We start from the raw sequence: 23,044 nt of genomic DNA, 5'->3' as shown, positions 1-23,044 counted from the left end.
TTTTTTTGTGGTTGAAATAATGTTTTATGAAAAATAGACTAGCATTTTCCAAAGTGTGATAATAGATATTACCTACATAAAATTTCTCTGGTCAAAAATGTTTGGGAAATGCTAAGTAAAATAAAACAGACTTTTACATGAAAAGCTTTTCTCAGCAAATTTATACCATGCATTTCCAAAAGGAAAGTGATTATGCAGCATTTTCCCAATATATTTGACCCTTGAATTTTTTTTCCCCTTATAACATCTACTAGAGGCCTGGGGTGGGGGTGGGGGGCGTCCCCCAGCCCGGCCTGTGCCCTCTCGCAGTCTGGGACCCCTCGGGAGATAACCACCTGCTGGCTTAGGCCTGCTCCCGGGTGGCAGAGGGCAGGCCCAATCCCTAGGTGCAGCCCTCAGGCTCAGAGCAGGGCCGATTGGGGAGTTGGGGCATCGCCCCCTGTCATGCACAGAGCAGGGTGGATCGGGAGGTTGCGATGCCACCCTCAGTCATGCTCTTAACTTTTCTGTATATCATACAGCAGTGTTAGCTATAGTCATCATGTTGTACTTATAACTGGAAGTTTGTACCTTTTGACTACCTTCCTCTAGTTTCTCTTCATCCTACCCTCTATTTCTGTTAACCACAAGTCTGATCTCTTTCTCTATGAGTTTTATTTTTGTGGTGTTTTTTTTTTTTTTTTTTTAGATTCCACATATAAGTTAGATCATACAGTATTTGTCTTTGTCTGTCTGTCTTATTTCACTTAGCATAATACTTTCAGGTCTATCCCTCTTGTTGCAAATGGTAGGATTTCTGCATTATTTTATGGCTGAATAATATTCCATTGTATATATGTACACCGAAACTTCATAATCCATTCATCTATCGATGGACATTTAGGTTGTTTCCATTTTTTGGCTATTGTAAATGCTGCTGCTATGAACATAGGGATGCAGATATCTTTTCAAATTAGTGTTTTCATTTCCTGGTTGCAGAATTTCTGGATCATACGGTAGTTCTATTTTTAGGTTTTTTTTGAGGAACCTCCATACTGTTTTCCATAGTGGCTGTACCAAATTATAATCCCTTCAACTGTGTACAAGGTTCCCTTTTCTTCACATCCACTCCAGCATTTTTTATATCTTGTGTTTTTTAGAATGGCTATTCTAACAGACATGAGGTGATAGCTCATTGAATTCCCCAATTGATTTAGGTGCTGGTGCAAGCTCCTTATCTCTTTGTAAACCATAACAAACTGATTTTAGACTGGCACTTTGAGTACAGCTGAATCTAGAGAGTATTTGATGTGGTTCCAAGGAACTCTTCAGATAATCAAAGAAGAGTAATAGAAAACATTCAGGTAATAGAGGCACTAAAAAGTCACAGCGATGGGTGTATAAACCCTCGTAAGTATACCTTTCTAATCTTACAGCTTTGAAATAAGATTGAGGAAAACATACTAGTCCTTACTTATTCAGAAATCCTGCAGTATTTTCATTTAATTGAAAATTGACAAGCTGAGCATTAGGTGGGTCTTTTACTGAATTAGTAAACACTGGCTTTTCAAGTTATACCCATTAGTTGAAGAATTGGGGAAGGTATTTTCATAAAAACTGATTAAAGGATATTGCATATTATTTGGTTTATTATGCAATTTTTAAATGTCATTATTTTTAATGTCATTATTTTATCACTTAAAGCTGACTAAACAATGAAGTAAAAATGTAATACCAGCGTATTAATAGTTCTGCCTATTAAGCAGATCAAAAGTAAACATTTACTGATTTATTCACTAACATTTTGAGCACTCACTAAATGCTGGCAGCTAGATGGTGCATATAATGATAGAGACATAAAAATTAGTAGTATGGTATGGATATAAAAATTCCTGGATTCAAGAAATTTAGTTGTAAAAAAAGGAGTATAATATATTATTAGAGCAATATATTACAGAGCTTTGGGCTCACAGAAGATGGAATAACTAATTTCATGAATTGGGAAAGGCTTATACAAATTGTTGATATGTGGGCTGGATTTTGAAGGATGAGTTCAAGTAGATTTGAAGGAAGGAGCATTAGTGGCAGAGAAAATAGCACGTGTAAGCTGTAGATAGAGGTATGATGTGGTAAGCATGAAGTGGGTTGAACAGCTTGATGGTGTCAGAAATTATATATAGCATATGGGTATGAGCAAAGAAGGGCAAAATAGTGGTCCTGAAACTGATAATGTAGTTTGACCCAGACTGTGGCACATCTTGTGGGACTTTAGTAAGCCTTCTATAGTTTTTAACCAGGGGAATGGCATGATCAGATTTACACTTTTAAATGATAACTTTGAGAGTTTGGGCAATAGATTGAGTTGAGACACATGGATGGAATTTCAGTTTAGGAAGCTCTTACAATGGTCTAGGCAAGAGATGTTAAAAAAATGAAATAAAGCAGTGGCACTGGGAATATTTCTGAAAGAAAGGTAGTAAATGATGGAGAAGAATGATAGATTTGAAAGAGATTCGTAAAGGAGGTGAAATCAAAAGAATTTGGTAACTGATTAGATGTTTCTTTTCAAGTTTTTTTCCCTGATAAACTGGACTGATGATAGAATTATTAACAGAGATAGGAAATAAGAAAAACACTTGGTTTAGTTGGAATGGGAGGAGATACGTTAACTTGAGTGTACTCTCTGGCAGACTGACTGGAGATGTCTAATAGGTGTTAGAATTAAATAATTAGAATTTACAGAGGTATAGTCAGAGATACAGATTTAGAATAATAAACTAGTGTTTGAAGTCAGTAGACTTGAGATGCCCTAGAAAGTTAGAAGAAAAGATTGAGGTATGGAGAGAGGAGAAAAAGCAAACTGGTTATATTATTTATAGCTAAGAAAACAAAGAGAGAGAGTATTGTAGAATTCAAAGCAGCGTTTCAAGAAAAAGAGGCAAGGTAGAGTGAGATCATTTAATTTCATATTTGGGAGGTAATCTGTGTCATTGTTGAGAGCAGTTTTAATACAGAAATGGGAATGGGAATTAGATTATTGTAGGGTTTGGCTATGAAAGGAGTAACAGGGAGGCAGCTGGCTGGGTACAGAAAATTGAGGGAGGGCTTTTTTCTTTTGTTCTTGACTTAAAGATGAGAGGTGATTTAGCATATTTATTTAGCCAAAGAAAGGAGCACAGTAGAGTGAATAGATAATCCGTGGAGTGGTTCTAACAGGATGAGATAGGATCAAGAACTAAGATGAAGAGGTAAACCTTGACAGACCTGTGAGATGAGTGAAAATGTTTGGTCCTGATATGGGTAAGATTTCAATGAATTTGGAGTTGGAAAGAAAGAAAGTTTTGGAAATAAAGTATGTTTGAGGAAAAGATGTAAAATTTCCCTATACAACAAAGTCACTCTAACATTGAAGGTGCAAAAGGAAGCTAGCGTGTTTTAGAGAGCACATTCCCTTTTCTTGTATTCTATTTAGGGACCCCTTCTCAAGACAGTTATTTAGATAATCAATCTTGAACTTTTTCACCAGTCTGACTTCTGATACTTTTTAAGGCTAACCAAGAAATCCAGAGTAAAGAGAGAGGGAAGAAATGGCAAAATTATTCCAGCTTCATAAAACTCTTTCTAGATTCTTACTTAATGCAACATAATAGAAAGTCAAAAGAATATCTTTTTTTTCATACTGTTGGAATGGCATATAATGTGATATAGTAAGTGGTTACTTTCAAACAATTCTCCAGTATTTCCAACATTTTAAAAATGAATAGTTTCATTTAAAAATGAACATTTTAAAAATGAACGTTTATCTGTTTTTTATGTGTGTGTTTTAGGGTTATGGTTTTCCAGTGAACCGACTTTTTGACCTTTTATTTGAAATAAGAGATCAATACAATGAAACACTGCTTAAGAAATGGGCTACAGTTTTCAGGTTAGTCTGAGCCACGGTGCCTTAATGTGGTGAAAAAGTTTGTCAAATGCTAAAGTAGTTGATTTTGTGTTTAGCAATAAAAATGCTCATAATAATTTTTATTGTAGTAAAATATATATAACATAAAATTTACCATTTTAACCTTTTAGAAATGTACAGTTTAGTGGCATAAAGTACATTTACATTGTAACTATCACCACTATCTTTCTCCAGAACTTTTTCCTTCCCAAACTTAAACTCTATACCAATTAAACAAGAACTCCCATGCCCTTCTTCTAGCCCCTGGTGATCACCATTTTACTTTGTCTCTATGCTCTCAGTACTTCATAAATGTGGGATACATATTTAAATACATATTTGTACTTTTTTGTGTCTGGATTATTTAAGTTGGAATAATGTCTTTAAGGTTCATCCGTGTTGCAGTGACTTTCAAAATTTCATTTTTAAAAGGCTGAATAATATTCTATTGTATGTATATACCACATTTTATTTATAATTGATCCATCTATGGATATTTCAATTGTTTCCACCTTTTGGCTATTGTGGATAATGATGCTGTGAACATTGTTGTACAAATATCTGTTTGAATCCCGGTTTTCACTTCTTTTGGGTATATACCCAGAAGTGGAATTGCTGAATTATATATAAATATATGTTTAATATTTTGAGGAATTGCCACATTATTTTTCACAGTAGCTGCACCACTTGTAATTAATTTTTAAATGTACTACTTTTAGTTTTAATCTCTGTAGTTTGTTTTCCTAGTAAATGATTGGGTCAAAGGCTGTAGGTATTCAAAGGTATTTATTTAGTGTTAGAAATGTATGCTTTTAAATTTTGTTTGGGGGGGGAAGTGCCATTTTTATAAACAACATAATTAGATTAAAATCTTAAAAGCATCTAGTAAGGAAAATTATTTTTGCTTTAACCACTTGCCTATAGGGCATAGACAAATTATTTTAATATCTATATAATTTTCTATTGCCATGAAAAAAAGAAATCTCCCTTCTTTTTAAATTCTAAAAACTTCCCTTCCTTCCGCCCTTTCTCCCTCTCTCCTGCCCTCCTTTTCTTCCTTCATTTGGAAAAAAAAGTCAATCATGAAATCTTAGATCTATGTCATCTGTAATATGATAGAAGTTACGTGGCAATAATATTTGATGAAATTAAATTAGAAAATATGTTAAGCGATTTACCCCAGCTTGGCATTTACCCCATCAATTTTTAAAACTAGAGGGCAGACCTTATGAATACTATGATAGAAGTCTTTCTTTCTATAATATCTAAGTGAACAAGGTGATGCACTTCTATTAACACTCACTAAAAAATCCTCATTTAAGCTTTTTGTAATAACATTTCTTAGGAGTGATGTTGGAACAATGTTGTCCCAAGGATATGACAGTCTTGATGAATCATATATAAGTATCAACAATTTTTTATATTTAGTATTTTAGAAATAGAGCTAGTGCAGGGGGCAGCCGATTGATTATTCTCTCTCATCATTGATGTTTTTCTCTCTCTCTCTCCTCCTTTCCTCTCTCTGAAATCAATTTTAAAAATGCTTTGGTAATAGTTGTAAATTTTTAAAAAATATATTGTCCTTCAGGACTCTAATGATAGTTCAATTCCCTCTTTTTTTTTAACAGGGACATTTTTGAAGAAGATAATTATAGCCCCATCCCTATTACTAATGAAGAAGAATATAAAATAGTCATCAGTAAATTTCCCTTTCAAGATCCAGACCTTGAAAAGGTACAAGCTAGTTTTTAAATTCAAGAATTTTGTTGAAAATAAACTTAGGGTATTTATTGCTACATAATATTAATCTGACACTGTAAGTGAGAATGTCTTTTTTTGAGGCAATTTTTTGTTGTGTTATTTAAGAAAATTAATTATGTTTTGTTAAAGATTATGTTACTACTATGACTGTTACTGTTTTGGTGAAGTTAAGAAGGGACTTTCCTGGGGATACTAGCAACAGTTGTCCCAAATGTTAGGTGGTTTCTTTGGGCAGGTGTTGCTAATGTTGTGTGGATTCCAAATTAGATATACTAAATGTTGAGTAAATTATAGGAATAAGTATAGTCTAGGGAAAAAGGGGAGTATTTCTTTGAAATGTCTATCACTGTTGAAGATCTTTTGTGGCTTTTTTTCTAGAAATGTACTTCTACAAAAAAATTTATCTTGGTTAAGTAAGAGTGAAGGCAGTAGCCACCTGTTGATTTCTTTCCTGAAGTAGGAATATGTACTTTTGAAATCAAATGTGTGAATAAAAGACAGGATACAGAAAGGAAATACACACCATGTAGAGTATTCTCGGACTACCTATGATTGCACACGTGTGTGTATACATACGAACACACATACTTGTACCTATCTAGTATTTCTAGGTAGAATCAGAACCCATGGGAAAAGGGTATCATATTTTCTATAATTGTCACCTTTTTATTCCCTTTATTCTTGTTTTTTTCTCCTTACCATTCTTTATTATTTTTTCAGCTCTTTATAATTTAGTCATTTTCTTTGTTCTTATCCCTTTACAATGAACAGAAGTGAATTCTAAGTAAAATGTGTGAATGGTGATTGTAAATTTTATGTCATATATATATATAAATTAAGCATATTATGTGTAATAGTCACTAAATATAGGACCAAGTAATTAAATGCATAGCTTTAGATTACAGCTAACACTGCCATTGCATAAGCCTAATAGCTAGATTCTAATGCACACACAAGACCAGAATAATTATTCTCAGTCGATACATTTTTTAAGATTGTATTTTTATTTTATTATTTTTTTTACATTTTTATTGACTTCAGAGAGGAAAGGAGAGGGAGAGAGAGAGATAGAAACATCAATGATGAGAGAGAATCATTGGTCGGCTGCTTCCTGCACCCCCACACTGGGGATTGAGCTCACAACCTGGGAATGTGCCCTGACCAAAATCTAACCGTGACCTTTTGGTTCATAGCTCAACGTTCAACCACTGAGCCATGCCAGCCAGGCTCAATCAATATTTTTAAAGTCCCAATCAAAGTTGTTCCTTTACAATGTTATCCCTTTACAATGAACAAAATATTCTCCATCTCATGGCTTGGTTTTGTTTAGTTTTGGTTATTGGTAATAAAGTTTATTCAGGCTGTAGTATCTCAATGGTCTGGGTTCATATACCAGCTCTGCCTGTGGCTTATTATGGGCAAGTGACTTACCCTATTGGGGCATTTGTGGCTCATCTGTGAAGTGAGGAGGTTAAACTAAATAATCTCTAATGTTCCTTCTAATTACACTAAAGTATTCTAAATAGGTTTATAGTTAAAAGGATGTTTGACTTAGCTTGTAGGGTGCTTCCAAAATATATAGTAGGATTAAATTTGTTAGGATTTGTATTTATTGGTCCATATATTATCATTAAGAAGAAGTTGTACTGTTAAGATAAAGGCAATGTGGAAAATTTAAACTTGACAGCTTATAAAGAAATCCCATAAATTATTTAGTAATAATCTCTTGGTTGTGTGTGTGTGTGTGTGTGTGTGTGTGTGTGTATATATTTAATTATTTTCCTAATTTAAGTATTTTTTAATTAAAATTATTAGGAAAGATGTGAAACTCTCTCAAATGATGAGTTATTTTCAGTGTAAATTATGAATGAGAAAAGAGTAAGACTGAACATATGTGCAAAAGTCAGTCTTTTGATAATTTGATTAGAACCCTTTGGCTAAAATAAGGACATATTTATATTCTATCTTTAACGTCATTAAAATAAATTCTTAAAGCTGAAATATCTTCCAAATAGATCTCTCTGGCTAATGTGTGGAGAATGGATTGGAAAAAGCCTTACACCGGTGGCAGGGAGGTCAGCTAAGGGTTTATTGCAGGGGATCTTGATAAGAAATCGGTGACTTGAGTGAGAGTTATGGCCATGGAATTTAAGAGATGTTTAGGGGGTCGAAACAATAGCAGTTGGTGATTGTTTGCATTTGAGAGATGATGAAGATAGAGGGGTCAAGTATGATAACCAAGTTTCTGCCTTGGATGGTGGTAACATTGACCAAAATAGGAAACACAAGAGGAGCAGATTTAGGAGGAGTGGACGATAATTACATTTTTGGATCTATGAGTATGTCTCAAATAACATCAAACACGGGTGTTATATTTTAAGTGTTGCAGCCAAATGGAAGTGTCCAAGTGGTGGTTCGATATATGGATTTGGACTTCAGGAAAAAGATTTGGCCTGAATTTATAGATTTGGGAGATATTGGCACTTGCATGGTGATTGAAGTCATGAGAATAGACAAGATCATCTAAGGACAGTATGTATGGAAAAAGGAGAAGATGTAGGATAGACCCTAAGGCATAGCAATAATTAAGGAATGGCTAGAGGAAGAGATAGAGAAGATAGAGAAATAAGAGGAAGTGGATACCAAGGAAATGAATTCGAAGGAAGGAGAGATCATTTAAGAAGCTGGAGGGAGCCAACTGTGTCAGATACTTCAGATAAATCAAGTAACATAGAGCTGGAAAAGTCCATTGGATTTAACATTCACAAGGTCATTAGTGACCATGTGAGGATACTTTTACTGATATAACTAGATTGCAATGAATATAGAGACAGAAGTGTAGATTAGACTTCTTGAAGATGATTAGTGGCTTTTGTTAAAAATCTTGGAGAGGGTTTACCTTTTGGAAACGAAGAATTTGCTAATGGATGTTGGCTGATAAAGCAGTTTGTAAACCATTGGCTGCATACCAGTGTTTGATGGTATGATAGTTAGAAAGCTATTGTAAGGTATTCTAGGAGTTAGGGAATGATATGGATTTCTTCTTGAATTGGTGCGTGAAGGGAGTCTTAGAATTGTTGGATGACTTTGAGCCAGGAAGCTGGCCCATAACCTTCAAGACTAACTTGACTCTGTACTTTATTGTGGATGTAGAGAAGCAGACAGCTGACAGCTAGGCATCATCTGCAGGATATTTATCAGAACAGAAAGGGATTGAGAGAAGTCTGATAATATGATTTGAGAAACAGGTAAATTGCTATATTATTTTCTTCAGAAATATTTTGGTTTTCTTTAAAATATCAAAAATAATGTAAAAATATAACAGTAGACTTTAAGGTGCAGGTATTTACTATTAATTCAAATGTGCAGTCAATTTAATTTTTATATTTTTATGTGATTAAAATGTCTTTTTCTAAAATTTTGAAAACAACATTAATTTTTTCTTTCTCCAGCAATCTTTCCCAAAGAAATTCCCCATGTCTCAGTCAGTGCCTCATATTTACATTCAAGTTAAAGAATTTATTTATGCCAGCCTTAAATTTTCAGAGTCACTGCATCGGAGGTAAGTTTACTAACTAGTAAGAAATGTATCCTTATCATAGCTATTTATGTGAAACATTAACACTTGATTTCCAGGCCATGACTCTTTAGTGGATTGTTATCTCATTGGAAAGGCTACCATATTTTAGTGACACATGGGATTAAGTTGTTATAAATCTGATATATCAGTGAAAATTTCTGACATAAAAGGAACGAACATATGATATATTTCAGTGAATACTCTCTGGAGGAGAGCGTGGTGATGCTGGCTTTCATAATGTCTCCCTCCCTGAAATCCATTCTTTTGAATTTGTATACTGAATAGCAGGAAATACCCTTCAGTGTTAAATGCTTTTGAATTTTAAGTTGGAAAAAGCCATAAAGGCAGTTCAGATATGAGTTACTTATTTTTCAAGTTGAAACAGTGAGAACAATGACAGTTTCTAAATTATAATTTGTTGCACCTGTGCCTCTTATTGTAATTATTATTGTTTTGGATTTAAACAACGTCTAAATAAATGGAAAAAAGAAATGTGTATTCTGCCAGGGTAAAAGGGTATCTGGTTTTAGGTCTTACACTGCTTTTTCCTGTAAGTAGGGATTCTTTAAAGGATTTCTTAATTTAAAAAATGTTTTTATTGATTTCAGAGAGGAAGAGAGAGGGAGAGAGAGATAGAAACATCAATGATGAGAGAGAATCATTGATCGGCTGCCTCCTGCACGCCCCCTACTGGGGATCGAGACCGCAACCCAGGCATGTGCCCTTGACCGAAATCAAACCTGGGATCATTTAGTCTGCAGGCCGACGCTCTATCCACTGAGTGAAACTGGTTAAGGCTTTATAGAATTTCTTAATTTTTGTTCTTGAATAATATGAGTTGGAGAGGAAAGAAGAAGAAAGGAAGACAAATGCCTAATGCATAGCATCTGTTGTGCTGTGTGTTTCTTACAAGCCAGTGATTCTCAACGCGGGATCCCCAGACCAGTAGCATTAGTGTCACATGGGAAACTTAGAAATGCAGCCTCACACATACTGAATTAGAGACCCTGAGGGTGGGGCCCTGGGTTGTGCCAAGTTCTCTGGGTGATTCTGATGCACTTGAAGGTTGAAGAACCACTGCCTTAAACTTCATCACATACCTAGCCGCTTATTCCAAAGTCTCTAAAGATGTATTTTAAAGACATTAGTTTTTATATTCAGTCATAAAACTCACTAGAGGTAACGTATTCTCTATACAGCACAACATGCAGAATCACACAGTAGAATCTGGCATTTGAAAATAGTGGACACAAATGAGTCTTAACTGAAAAGGAATAACAAGCTATTACAGTGGTAGTTTTCACTAGTGGAGTTTGAACTGTGAGAGCCACCAGTCGGTTATGCCTATCTTGTTTTTCCTTTAACATTCTGAAGTTCTGATCTGATACAGAGACAGTATAATGCAGTGGTTAAGAATATAACCTTCAGAGTTAGACCTTAGTTTAAGTCTTTATTATTATTATTATTATTTTAAATTTAAATTCTTTATTGTTGAAAGTATCACATATGTCTCCTTTTTACCCCATTGACCTCTCCTTGGCTGCTCCCACCCCCCAGCACATGCCCTCACCCACCTACTGTCTGTGTCTATTGGTTATGCTTATATGCATGCATACAAGTCCTTTGGTTGATCTCTCTTAGTTTGAGTCTTGAGGCTGATACCCACTAGCCGTAGTAGGGCCTTGGGCAAGTGACTTAATCTGTTTAACTTGCAGTTTCCTCATCTGTAAAATGAGGGAAATAATTCAGAGGGTGGTTGTAACAATTAAATAAGGTAATATATGTGTATAAAGAGCTCAGTATAGTGCCTGGTACATGCTAGAAACATTGGATTTAGGAGAGGATGGGATACTACAATATTAGATGTAAAACTGGTGCTTGGAGTGTTTTGTTTTATAAGCCTGGGGGAACTATTGAAGACTTTTTAACTAAGGAATGACATGATTAGCGTTCTATTGTAGAAAATTTACTCTGGCCTCAATGTGGATGATAGATTGGAGGGGATTAAAACAATAGTCAATCACATTGAAAAAGTGAAGGCAGTGGTTCAAGAAAAGGATCCTGAAATAATCAGGATCAGCGATGATGAAGAGGAAGGAACATATTCAAGAAGTTTCAAGAGCTTGAAATTAGAGTGTTTGGGAAGAATTAGATGAGGAAATTAAGGGATAGGGAACAACTAGACTTACACACGGGTAGGATTGAATTTGTTTATATACTCTCAAATAGATTCTGGTTATAGTTAGTCATCTTTGAAAACAGTAATTCACGCATTCATCTGTTATCAACTCCTAACATTCTAAATGGTGAATGTTGTATACTAATGCTATAACAGAAAAGATTGTCAATTTTTTCCTTCTATCTTTGATGAAAATATTAATCACTTTTGTTAATTCACTATTCAGTTGTCTAGTTAACTCTGTAACAATGCTATTCATTTAACAAAGCTTAGAGATGCTTTGTGTTTGTTTTTTTATTTGTCATTAAAGGGTTATGGAAAAATTACTTTCTGTGTTTAAAGCTTTCTTACTATGTTTAAACATATTTTGGAGTTAGATTTTTAGAACTAGAAGATACTTCAGAGCTTTTATAGTACAAATGTACTATATACCATATGTACTATCCTATATAATAATAGAGAAACATGGTAATTAACCATAACTTAGCTACCCTTCCCATTGGCTAATCAGTAAGATATGCAAATTAACTGCCAACCAAGATGGCGGCCGGCAGCCAAGCAGCTTGAAGCGAACAGGAGGCTTGCTTGCTTCAGTGACGGAGGAAGCCAACGTTCCCTGCCTGCCACTGCTGGGCTCTGAGCTTGCACTCTAAGAAACATTGTTAGAATTATAGAAGCTAAAAAAACCCCAGAAACCTGCTTTCAGCCAGCCGGGCCTCAGAGCTGGAGTTGAAACAGTGTTTTGATTATAGAACCCAAACAAACCAGATACCTGCTTTCAGCAGCTGAGGTCTCAGAGCTGGAGCTGAGCCTCAGAGAGAAAGCCGGCTCTCAGTACCAGTGACAGCCATAGAAGGTAAATAAATCCTAGAATAAAAGAAAAAAGAAAAAAAGGACAGGTTGGGAGCTTCAGTTGCCCGCCAGCCTGAAAACGGCCCTCAGCCCCTCACCCAGACTGGCCAGGCACCCCAGTGGGGACCCCCACCCTGAAGGGGGTGTGACCAGCTGCAAACAGCCATCATCCCCTCACCCAGGCTGGCCAGGCACCCCAGTGGGGACCCCACCCTGAAGGGGGTGTGACCAGCTGCAAACAGCCATCATCCCCACACCCAGGCTGGCCAGGCACCCAGTGGGGACCCCACCCTGAAGGGGGTGTGACCAGCTGCAAACAGCCATCATCCCCTCACCCAGGCTGGCCAGGCACCCAAGTGGGACTCCCACCCTGATCGAGGACAACCTTCAGGGCAAACCAGCCGGCCCCCACCCGTGCACCAGGCCTCTATCCTATATAGTAAAAGGGTAATATGCCTCCCAGCACTGGGATCAGTGGAGCCGCGAGGCCTCCCGAACCCGGGATCAGCGGAGCAGCGAGGCCTCCCAGCACTGGGATCAGCAGAGCCGCGAGGCCTCCTGGCCCCTGGAACAGCGTGACGGGGCAGAGCCCAAACCCCCTGATCGCCCTGCGGCTCTGTGTGTGACGGGGCGGGGCCACAACCTCCCTATCTGCCCTGCTCTGTTTATGACAGGGGAAGGCGCCCCAACCCCCTGATCGGCCCTGCTCTGTGCCTGATAGGGGGGAGCTCCCCAACCCCCTGATCAGCCCTGCTCTGTGTGTGACAGGGTGTGGTGCCCCAAACCCCCCAAGGGCCCTGCTCTGTGTGTGACGGGGTGGAGCCGAAACCTCCCCATTGGCCCTGCCCTGAGTGTGACGGGGGGAGTGTCCCAACCCCCTGATCGGTCCTGCTCTGTGGGTGACGGGGCGGTGCCCCAAACCCCTGATGGGCCCTGCTCTGTGTGTGACAGGGGGCAGTGCCCCAACTCCCCTATCGGCCCTACTCTATGCGTGACAGGGGGGAGCTCCCCAACCCCCTGATCGGCCCATGCTCTGTGCGTGACAGGGGGTGGTGTGGCAACCTCCCCATCGACCCTGCCTTGAATGTGACAGAGGGCGGCGCCCCAACCCCCCAATCGGCCCTGCTCTGAGCCCGACCAGGGACTGCACGTAGGGATTGGGCCTGCCCTCTGCCACCCGGGAGCGGGCCTAAACCAGCACGTCGTTATCTCCTGAGGGGTCCCAGACTGTGAGAGGGCACAAGTGGGGCTGAGGGACACCCCCCCCCCCCCCGCCAGTGCACAAATTTTTGTGCACCAGGCCTCTAGTATATGAATAAAAGCAGGCCAGAGAATGAAGTGACTTTATGAATAGACATACAAAGTCCCGATTATTTAGTTGTAGAGGAAACATCTGAAACTAATATGATCTTTAAGAAATTTTCCCTTTTCATCAGAGGTTAAACTGTAAAATATTTTAGGAGTTTTACTACATATTAAGATTTCATTATTGTGAAGTATTCTTTAAAAATTAGGAGGAGTACAGTTTATAGGCTCAAAGGACAAGGGGTTAAGGGAAAAAATTGTCAAATAGGATAAAAACCGCGTGGGGGAAATACTGGTTATTGTCAGGTAAATCTTGCTGGCACAGATAGGACAATAGATACCGATAGATTTTCTTTCTCTTCTTCTACTTATGGAAGAAAAAGCATGCACTGACTTAGCATTCAAGGAAGTTCAGGGAAATTAAAGGAAAGACATTATCTATCATGATAGATTAACTATTTCTCCCTTTCATTTACAAATATTTTATCTGAGAAGAATGTTATACAGGATTTCTCTAAGTATAATTTGAGTGAGGAATTGGCAACTACCTCTTTTTTTTTTTTTTTTTTTTTTTTTAATCAGGGTGAGTACATTGCTTGTTTAGGGGCAATACTGACATATTAGAGTTTTCTGAGAGTCTGATGTCAAATCACCCTGAAGCTCTTCTGGTGGCACATTCACTTTGATTTTAGATATAAAGAATTAGAGGAAAATACTCAGATCTGCCAGAATTTGGGTTGGCAGAAATTGAAAAGAGTGCTTGCATTAGAATGGAGAACATTATAGAGTAGTGAGAAGTACCTATGCGTTATCAAATCTTGCTCTATTTGTATTTTAAAAATAAACTAGTGTAAACATTTGTGCTGTATAGATTTGTAAGAGTAATATTTTACTAAAATAAAAAGTAAAGTAGTGCTAAAATGTTAGCCTATGTTTAAGGCAGTGGTTCTCAAATGGGGTAACTTTGCTCCCTAGGAGGCATCTAGCAATGTGTAGAGGCATTTTGGGTTGTCACAACTAGGGGGAAGGATGCTGTTTACATCTAGTGAGTAAAGGCCAGGGATGCTGCTGAATATCCTGCAATGCACAGCACAGCCTACAACAAATAATTACTGGCCTAAAATGTCAATAGTGCTGTGACTATATGTACCCTGTCAGAAAGCTTAATAATATGAAATTTTGTTTTTAGCTCAACAGAAATAGATGATATGCTTAGAAAATCTACAAATCTGCTGCTGACCAGAACTTTGAATAGCTGTTTACTGAACCTTATTAGGAAACCTCATATAGGTTTGACAGAGGTAGGTTTATATCCAAATGTTTCACTACATGGAACATCCTGTAAAACTAGCTTTCTGTTTTAAATTTATTAATGAAGTGGATTTGTTTTAAAATAAAAACGTCAATGTAAATTTAAGCAATGTGAAGAAAAAGGATTTTTACACAGGGAATAGATACAATAGTCTCCCCACATTCACAGTTTCAGTTACCTATGATCAACTGCAGTTCAAAAATATTAAATGGATAATTCCCAAAATTATTCCATAATCAATTCCTAAGTTTTAAATTGCACACTGTTTTGAGTGGAGATGCTGGCAATTCAGGTATGCCAAAGAAAAGCCATAAAGTGCTTCCTTTAAATGAAAAGGAGAGCGTGCTTGAATTAATGAGGAAAGAAAAACAATCGCATGCTGAGGTTGCTAAGCTCTAAGGTAAGAACCAATCTTCTGTCTGTGAAATTGTGAAGAAGGAGAAAGAAATCTGTGCTAGTTTTGCTGTTGCACCTTAAACTGCAAAAATTGAGGCCACAATGCTTGATACTAGTAAGTTAAGATGGACAGGGCATTAAATTTGTGGATGGAAAGCATGAACAGAAAACACATTCCAATTGACAGCAATGTTTGTGCCAGAAAATATTGAACCTATAAGAAGACTTCAGCAAGGGATCCCCTGAAATGAGTGACCACATTCACATAACTTTTATTACAGTATTGTTACAATTTTTCTATTTTTATTTTTATTTTGTTAATCCTCACCTGAGGATATTTTTCCATTGATTTTTAGAGAGAGTGGAAGGGAGAGAGAGACACAGAGAGAGAAACATCGATGTGAGAGAGACACATCGATGGGTTGCTTCTGCACATGCCCCAACCAGGGCCAGGGATCGAGCCTGCAAGGAGGTACATGCCCTTGACTGCATTCGAACCCAGGACCCTTCAATCCGCAGGCTGATGCTCTTTCCACTGAGCCAAATCGGCTAGGGCATAATTGTTCTATTTTATTATTACTGATATTAATGTCTTATTGTGCCTAATTTATAAATTAAACTTTATCACAGGTATGTATGTATAGGAAAAAAACATAGTATATATAGGGTTCAGTACTATTTATGGTTTCAGGAATCCACTGGGGTATTGGAACATATGCCCTGCAAATAAGGGGTGACTACTGTAATTGAAGATGTTGGAATGTATATGCAGATATATGATTGCCAGACCTTACATGAAAAATGAAAAAACTTTTTATGTGGTAAATGTATAAAATTTGAAAAAGTACTTTGAAACATAATTTGCAGTTAGACTTTTTTTTTAATGATAGCATTCATAAGCAGTATTTGTAGTAGACTTGAAATCACATAATCAGTTGTATCCTGTAATGCTATAATTATGCATAAATGATACAGTTACTGGAAGTAATAATCCTGGTTTAAAAAATCAAATGGCTTTGTGTACATGTAACATCATTTTACCGGATGTATTTTGTATTTTTTAGCTAGTGCAAATCATCATAAACACAACACACCTGGAACAAGCTTGCAAATACCTTGAGGACTTTATAACTAACATTACAAATATTTCTCAAGAAACTGTTCATACCACAAGACTTTATGGACTTTCTACCTTTAAGGTATGTAAAAATCTGACCAAAGTTTTTATTTCAATCACTGTAAGCAAACTTTTAGAAATTAAAGACAGTCTTTATTATATACATGATTTGATTATATTCCTAACACTTGAAAATTAGAGTTAATTATTGTCAGCAGTAAGCAGATTAATGTCAGTTCCCTTTTGGCATTTTAAACATCTTGTTAATATGGAGAAAAGTATATTGATTTGTTTATGTTTTGAAGACTTATAGTAGTGCTAATTTGGTCTCACTGGATTTCCATTAATGTCTCACAGTCCAATAAATAATTTTTTAATGTAATGTGTATATGTATGTGGTTAGAAATTAAAAATGTAAGATGAATTAGCTAAGTGTAAGATTTGCTTTACATCCTTAATTGGCTCTGATGTGAAGAAAAAGAAATACATTACATATTATTAAAGTCCTGCTTTTATGTGAATGAAAAGATTTCTGTTTGTATAGTACCATGGGACATACTGAAAGATAAATTAATGGTTGTTTTAAACAGAATGGAAGATTAAATACTTTCATAAATTTGTTTTATAAACTGTTTTAGGTTGTATTGATTTGGGGTCATATAGATGAGACACTGGAATAGTCTTGAAATATAAATCTCCTTGCACTAAGTATTTTACTAAACTAATATAAACCACTTACTGATCCCTTATCTGTAAAATGTGCTTGCTAGTTTAACCTCACAGCCCTTTCTAAGTTTTCTATTAAAAAGAACTCTTATCTTTCAACTCTTGCTATATTATAAATTACCCAATTTATCTGCTAAAATTATGGTATAATCACTTACACTTTGAAAATTCAGTCTACTTGTATTTAGAAATACCTAATTAATAGTAACCAGATTTTGAAAGTTCAGAAATGATGTTTGGTTCCTCAGATTATCTGCATGGCCCCCAAATCCTATCCTCCTTTGGTGATTCTGGAGCTCATGTAGTCATCCTGATTCAGAAAGCACAAATGCAGATAATACCTGAGTGAGCACTTTTGTAGAATTAGTTATTAAAACGGAGACAGAAGCTGGATAAAACAGACATTCACTTATCTAGATAGGATAAGTACAGTGATTAAGGGCATTTACTCTGGAGTTAGACAGCTGTATGACTTGGGCACATTTTTTAATTTTAATGATTCCTAGTTTTGTTGTCTTTAAAATTAGAATAGCAATATACAAGGTGTCTGAAAAATGTATATATACTTTAACAGCTGATAGCTCAATTTTGAAAATGAAATTTTTTTAATAAACACTGCCTTTATAACTATTTAAAGTATGTGTATGCATTTTTTGGGATACCCTATATTATCGACCTCATCCAATTGTTATGAGGATTAAAGGGGATACTTAGCACAGTTCCAGTGTTGTACATCGTCTATGCTCTGAGCACACTATTAGGTAATAAGAATGTAAAAATGTATCCCTGCCCTTCAAGAAGCTCATAGAAGAAGCCTCCTTACCAGTCGTGGGCAAACTATGGCCTGCGGGTCGGATCCGGCCCGTTTGAAATGAATAAAACTAAAAAAAAAAAAAAAAGACCGTACCCTTTTATGTAATGATGTTTACTTTGAATTTATATTAGTTCACACAAACACTCCATCCATGCTTTTGTTCCGGCCCTCCGGTCCAGTTTAAGAACCCATTGTGGCCCTTGAGTCAAAAAGTTTGCCCACCCCTGCTCTATACTAATAAAAGGGTAATATGCTAATTAGACCAGACATCTTCCAGATGTCCTTCCGGACAAAGCTGCAGCAGCTGTGAGGGCCAAGGGCCAGTGGCACAGGAGAGGCAGCAGCACCGAGGGGCCCGGGCCAGTCCCATGGGTGCTGCGCAACCCCTCTGTCCGCAGAGGCGAGCGCTGGGAGAGGCTGGGTGCCCCGTGGTCCTGGAGCCTCGGCAAAGGCTGGATGGGGTGGGTGCGACCGAGGTGCCTCAACCTCCCACAGCCCCTCCCCCAGCCGGCCTGGCCCCAGATTTCCCCCTGCACACACACAAGTGGGCAGGGGGCGGGGCCAGCGCTAAGAAGTGGGGGCTGAGGGTCAGCAGCCCTGGCAGCGGCCGGCTTTGGCAGCAGCAGCAGGGTGATGGGGGCAGCGCCTTCCCCTGATCCTCCTGGTTGCCTCCCGCAGAGGGAGGCCAGACTGCAGCTTAGGCCCGCTCCCCATTGGATAAATAGTTTACTAGAGGCCCAATGCATGAATTCGTGCACCAGTGGGGTCCCTTGGCCTGGGGTTCCGCTTCCCATTGGGAGCGGGCCTAAGCTGTCAGTAGGACATCCCCTGAGGACTCCCAGACTGTGAGAGGGGGCAGGCCGAGTTGAGGGAACCGCCCCCCAGTTCATGAATTTTCGTGCACCACCAGGCCTCTAGTATATAATAAAAGCATAATATGCTAAGTGTCTGGTCGACCAGTTGGCCGTCCAACCAATCAAAGCATAATATGCTAATGATATGCTAAGGCCACTCAACCGCTTGCTATGACGTGCACTGACCATCAGGGGGCAGACGCTCTAACCGGTAGGTGAGCTTGCTGCTGTGGTCTGGTCGATCAGGACTGAGCGAGATGGTCTGGACACGCCCTGGAGCCCTCCCATGGTCCCTCCCTGGCTGGCCAACCTCTCCAGCCCTGATTGTGCACCGGTAGGGTCCCTTGGTCTGGCCTGCGCCCTCTCGCAATATGGGATTCCTTGGGGGATGTTGGAGAGCCGGTTTTGGCCTGATCCTGCAGGCCAGGCCAAGGGACCCCACTGGTGCACGAATTCATGCATTGGGCCTCTAGTAAACTATAAAAAGATACTTGACGATATGGTGTGATAAGTACCATAACATAGGAGAACACTCCACAAGGTTTTGAACACTTATTTATCCAAGGACAAATTGATTATTTGCTTTTATATCAGATTTTATACAATCTTTCTTTTTCTTTATTGATTGCCGTCTTTATGTCCACGTGTTACTCATAGGCTTTCAAGAAGGGATTCACTAAGGACTAGAGTTGTAAGCATATTTAACTGTTAACATTAAATTTAATAGGCTTACTCTGTACTCTGATTAAAACATGAATTGCCTTGACATCTGGTGCATCTAGGATTCTTCAAGCAATTTCCTTATCAGTTATGACTCAAAGAACCAAAGATACTGCAACGTGATATCTTAGACTGAGGGATCTTGGAACAACACTTCTCAGAATCTTCCTATTGGGAGGGAATGTTTAGAAATGTTAGCTTTGGTCCATCATCCCAGTGTTCTCTTAAGTTGTAAATATTTGGTTGAAACCACAATTGCCATAGAATATTCCTTGATTTTCTTGGAAATCCAGAAATCAAGTTGAGCCTTTATAAATAGTAGAGCATCCTAGTTATTTTTGTAGTTTGTTTTATTTTCACATAGAACTCAGGAAACCTTTCTGTTTTATGAGAACAAGAACTGTTTCAAGCTCAGTATATGAAGGGAAAGTATTCTTTAGTTCTACCTTTGGTCTATTTCAAGAGGAATTTGTTATAACCTATGATATGAAGAAGCAATTAAACATCAAGAATTGTTAAATCAGTATTAAAGTGAATTGCAGAGGGAGATGGGGGAATTTTCATTCATAGTGAATCGTCAGTCTGTTGCCTCTTTGACAGAGAAGATTAAAGTACGGTCTTGATTGCAGACATTAGCATGGATTGCTTAGTTATTAACCTCTTAGCCAAATGCTTTTCAGTCTAGTGACTCTACCAAACATATTCTTATTTAGTTGCTTAATGATTATGGGAATAAGCACTTACAGGATCCTTTTACCTCTGCTCCTTTTTTGCTTCCCCTCCAAAAAGCACACATGCACAAAGTGCTTGATTTATGTTATATTTATCTTATGAAATATATAGATTATCTTGTAAATTTGCCTTTTCATTTTGCTAAATCTATGAGGGATACAAAAGAGGTAAAGTAAGTAGTTTCTGCCCTCAAGCAGTACCGCAGCTTTTTAAAATTAATCTGGACCCACACTGAGAGCTATTCGAGACTAATATAAGACTTCTAACTGAAAAGATTTGCATCAGAATAGAGGAGGGAAACAGAAATACCATTCCCTTTTTAATCTGTGTAGTAGAGAAATGAACCCTTCTTTTTCTTTGGCATCAGAGCTCTTTAACTTGGCTCCAGGGAGCTTTTCCAACCTGCCACTCAGAAGAGTCCTTTCCCTTTGAGTACTGGCAGTGATTACAACTGTGAGAGCTAAGAAGGCATATGCTTCTGATTCTTTTTCTAGTTTGCCTTTTTAAAACTGTTGATTACTATGTAACAACATTTTTTTTAGGACTATGGCTAAAGTGACAGTGGTAAATTGTCTTTAAGGACGTAAAATTCTCTTCCTGTGGAGGTAGGGACATAGTCCATGTACTTTAAAAAGATGTTTTTCATTGAACTGTCATGTGTGTGTATATATATATATATATATATATATATATATATATAATTTATAAAAGCACAGATTCAATGCATTCCTCATCAGAATCTCAGCAAGTTATTTTGTGGATATCAACAAAGTAATTCTAAAGTTTATATGGAAAGGCAAAAGCCCCAGAAGAGCCAACACAATATTGAAGAAGAAGAACCAAGTTGGAAGACTGATATTATCTGACTTTAAGATTTATTATAAAGACAGTGTGGTACTGGCCAAAAATAGACAATAGATCAATGGGATCAAATAGAGAGCCCAGACATAGACCCAAATAAATATATTTAATTGATCTTTGACAAAGCAACAAAGGCAGCACAATGGACCAAAGATAGTCTTTTCAACAAATGGTGCTGAAGCAACTGGTTATTCACATGCAAAGAAATGAATCTAGATACAGACCTTATACCATTCACAAAAATTAAGTCAAAGTGAGTCATAAACCTATATGTAAAGTGCAAAATTATAAAATTCCAAGAAATTAACATTAGAGAATATCTGGATGACCTTGAGTGGCAATGACTTTTTAGCTATCACACCTAAGGCATGATCCATGAAGGACATAATTATCAATTGGATTTTGTTAAAAACTTGTTCTGCAAAAAGACATCATCAGAGAATAAGAAAACAAGCTACAGATTAGGCGAAAATATTTGCAAGAAAATTATTCGTTAAAAGACTGTTATTCAAACTATACATACAAAGAACTCTTAAAATCCGACAATAAGAAAATGAACAATTCAGTTTTAAAATGGGCAAAAGGCCTGATCAGACAACTCACTAAAGAAGATATATGGATGGCAAGCACGTATCTGAAAAGATGCTCCTCATAACATATTATTAGGGAATTACAAGTTAACAGTGAGATACCACTGCATATATACTTGAATTGCCAAAATCCAAAACACTGACATCACCAAGTGCTGGTGAAGATGTGGACTGATAGGGATTCTCATTCATTGCTGGTGGGAATGTAAAGTGATACAGCCACTTTGGAAAAGAGTTTAACAATTTCATATAAAACTGAACATACTCTTACCATGCAGTCTAGTAGATATACTCCTTGTTATTTACCAAGGTGAGTTAAAAATGTCCACACACAAATTCACACATGTGCGTTTATAGCTGCTTTTATCTTAATTGTCAAAACTTGGAAACAACCAAGATGTGCTTCATAAGTGAATGGATAAACTGTGGTACATTCAGACAATGGAATGTTATTCAGCACTAAAAAGCAATGAGGTATCAAGCCATGAAAAGACATGGAGGAATTTTAAATGACATATTACTAAATCAAAGAAGCCAATCTGAAAAGGCTACATATTGTATGATTCCAATTATGTGATATCCTGGAAAAGGCAAAACAGAGTAAAAAGATCAATGGTGGCCATGGATTAGAGGTGGGGAGAGGTGAATGGATCCAGCACAGAGGATTTTTAGGGCAATTAAACTACTCTGTATAATACAATAGTGGTGGCTACATGTCATTGTACATTTGTTCAAATCCACAGAATGTATAGCACAATAATGAACCCAAATGTAAACTATGAATTTGGGTGATAATGATGTAGGTTTATTGATTGTAAAAAATGTACCACTCAGGTAGGGCATTTTAATAGTGGAGGAGACTGCAAATGTGGGGGCAGGTGGCACATGGGATATCTCTGTACCTTTTTTTAAAAAAAAATACTTTATTGATTTTTTACAGAGAGGAAGGGAAAGGGATAGAGAGTTAGAAACATCGATGAGAGAGAAGCATCAATCACTGCCTCCTGCACACCTCCTACTGGGGATGTGCCCACAACCAAGGTACATGCCCTTGACTGGAATCGAACCTGGAACCTTTCAGTCCGCAGGCCGACGCTCTATCCACTGAGCCAAACTGGTTAGGGCTCTGTACCTTTTTTAGTAAGAGTTTTAAAAATTTCTTATTTAAATTATAATTTTTCAATTATTTTACAAATAGACAGTTGATTTATTATTGTATTGCTGTCACACTTGCAATATTCTTGACTGATTAGTTACATTTCAACCTCTGATGGTTTATATGCCTTGTGCATAGTTTTTTTTGTGTTATTGGTCAAGTGTTCT

The 23,044-nt window shown here is 37.5% G+C and overlaps 1 protein-coding gene across 5 annotated transcripts in view; it reads left to right on the top strand.

Moving 5' to 3' along the window:
• Window positions 1-23,044, top strand: part of EXOC6 (exocyst complex component 6) — a 146,555-nt gene that overhangs the window by 60,272 nt on the left and 63,239 nt on the right. For all 5 annotated transcript variants that reach the window (XM_070432696.1, XM_070432695.1, XM_070432693.1 and 2 more), the window contains 5 exons: window positions 3,807-3,904; window positions 5,551-5,656; window positions 9,136-9,245; window positions 14,789-14,900; window positions 16,372-16,506. In XM_070432696.1, coding sequence (XP_070288797.1) covers window positions 3,807-3,904; window positions 5,551-5,656; window positions 9,136-9,245; window positions 14,789-14,900; window positions 16,372-16,506 — 561 coding nt within the window. The remainder of the gene's footprint in view (window positions 1-3,806; window positions 3,905-5,550; window positions 5,657-9,135; window positions 9,246-14,788; window positions 14,901-16,371; window positions 16,507-23,044) is intronic.

This window comes from Myotis yumanensis, unplaced genomic scaffold, assembly GCF_028538775.1.
Source record: "Myotis yumanensis isolate MYYU_CA2020_CCGP unplaced genomic scaffold, mMyoYum1.0.hap1 SCAF_13, whole genome shotgun sequence".
In the NCBI taxonomy this organism is placed as follows: Eukaryota; Metazoa; Chordata; class Mammalia; order Chiroptera; family Vespertilionidae; genus Myotis; species Myotis yumanensis.
This window is presented reverse-complemented; position numbering and strand designations above follow the sequence as displayed.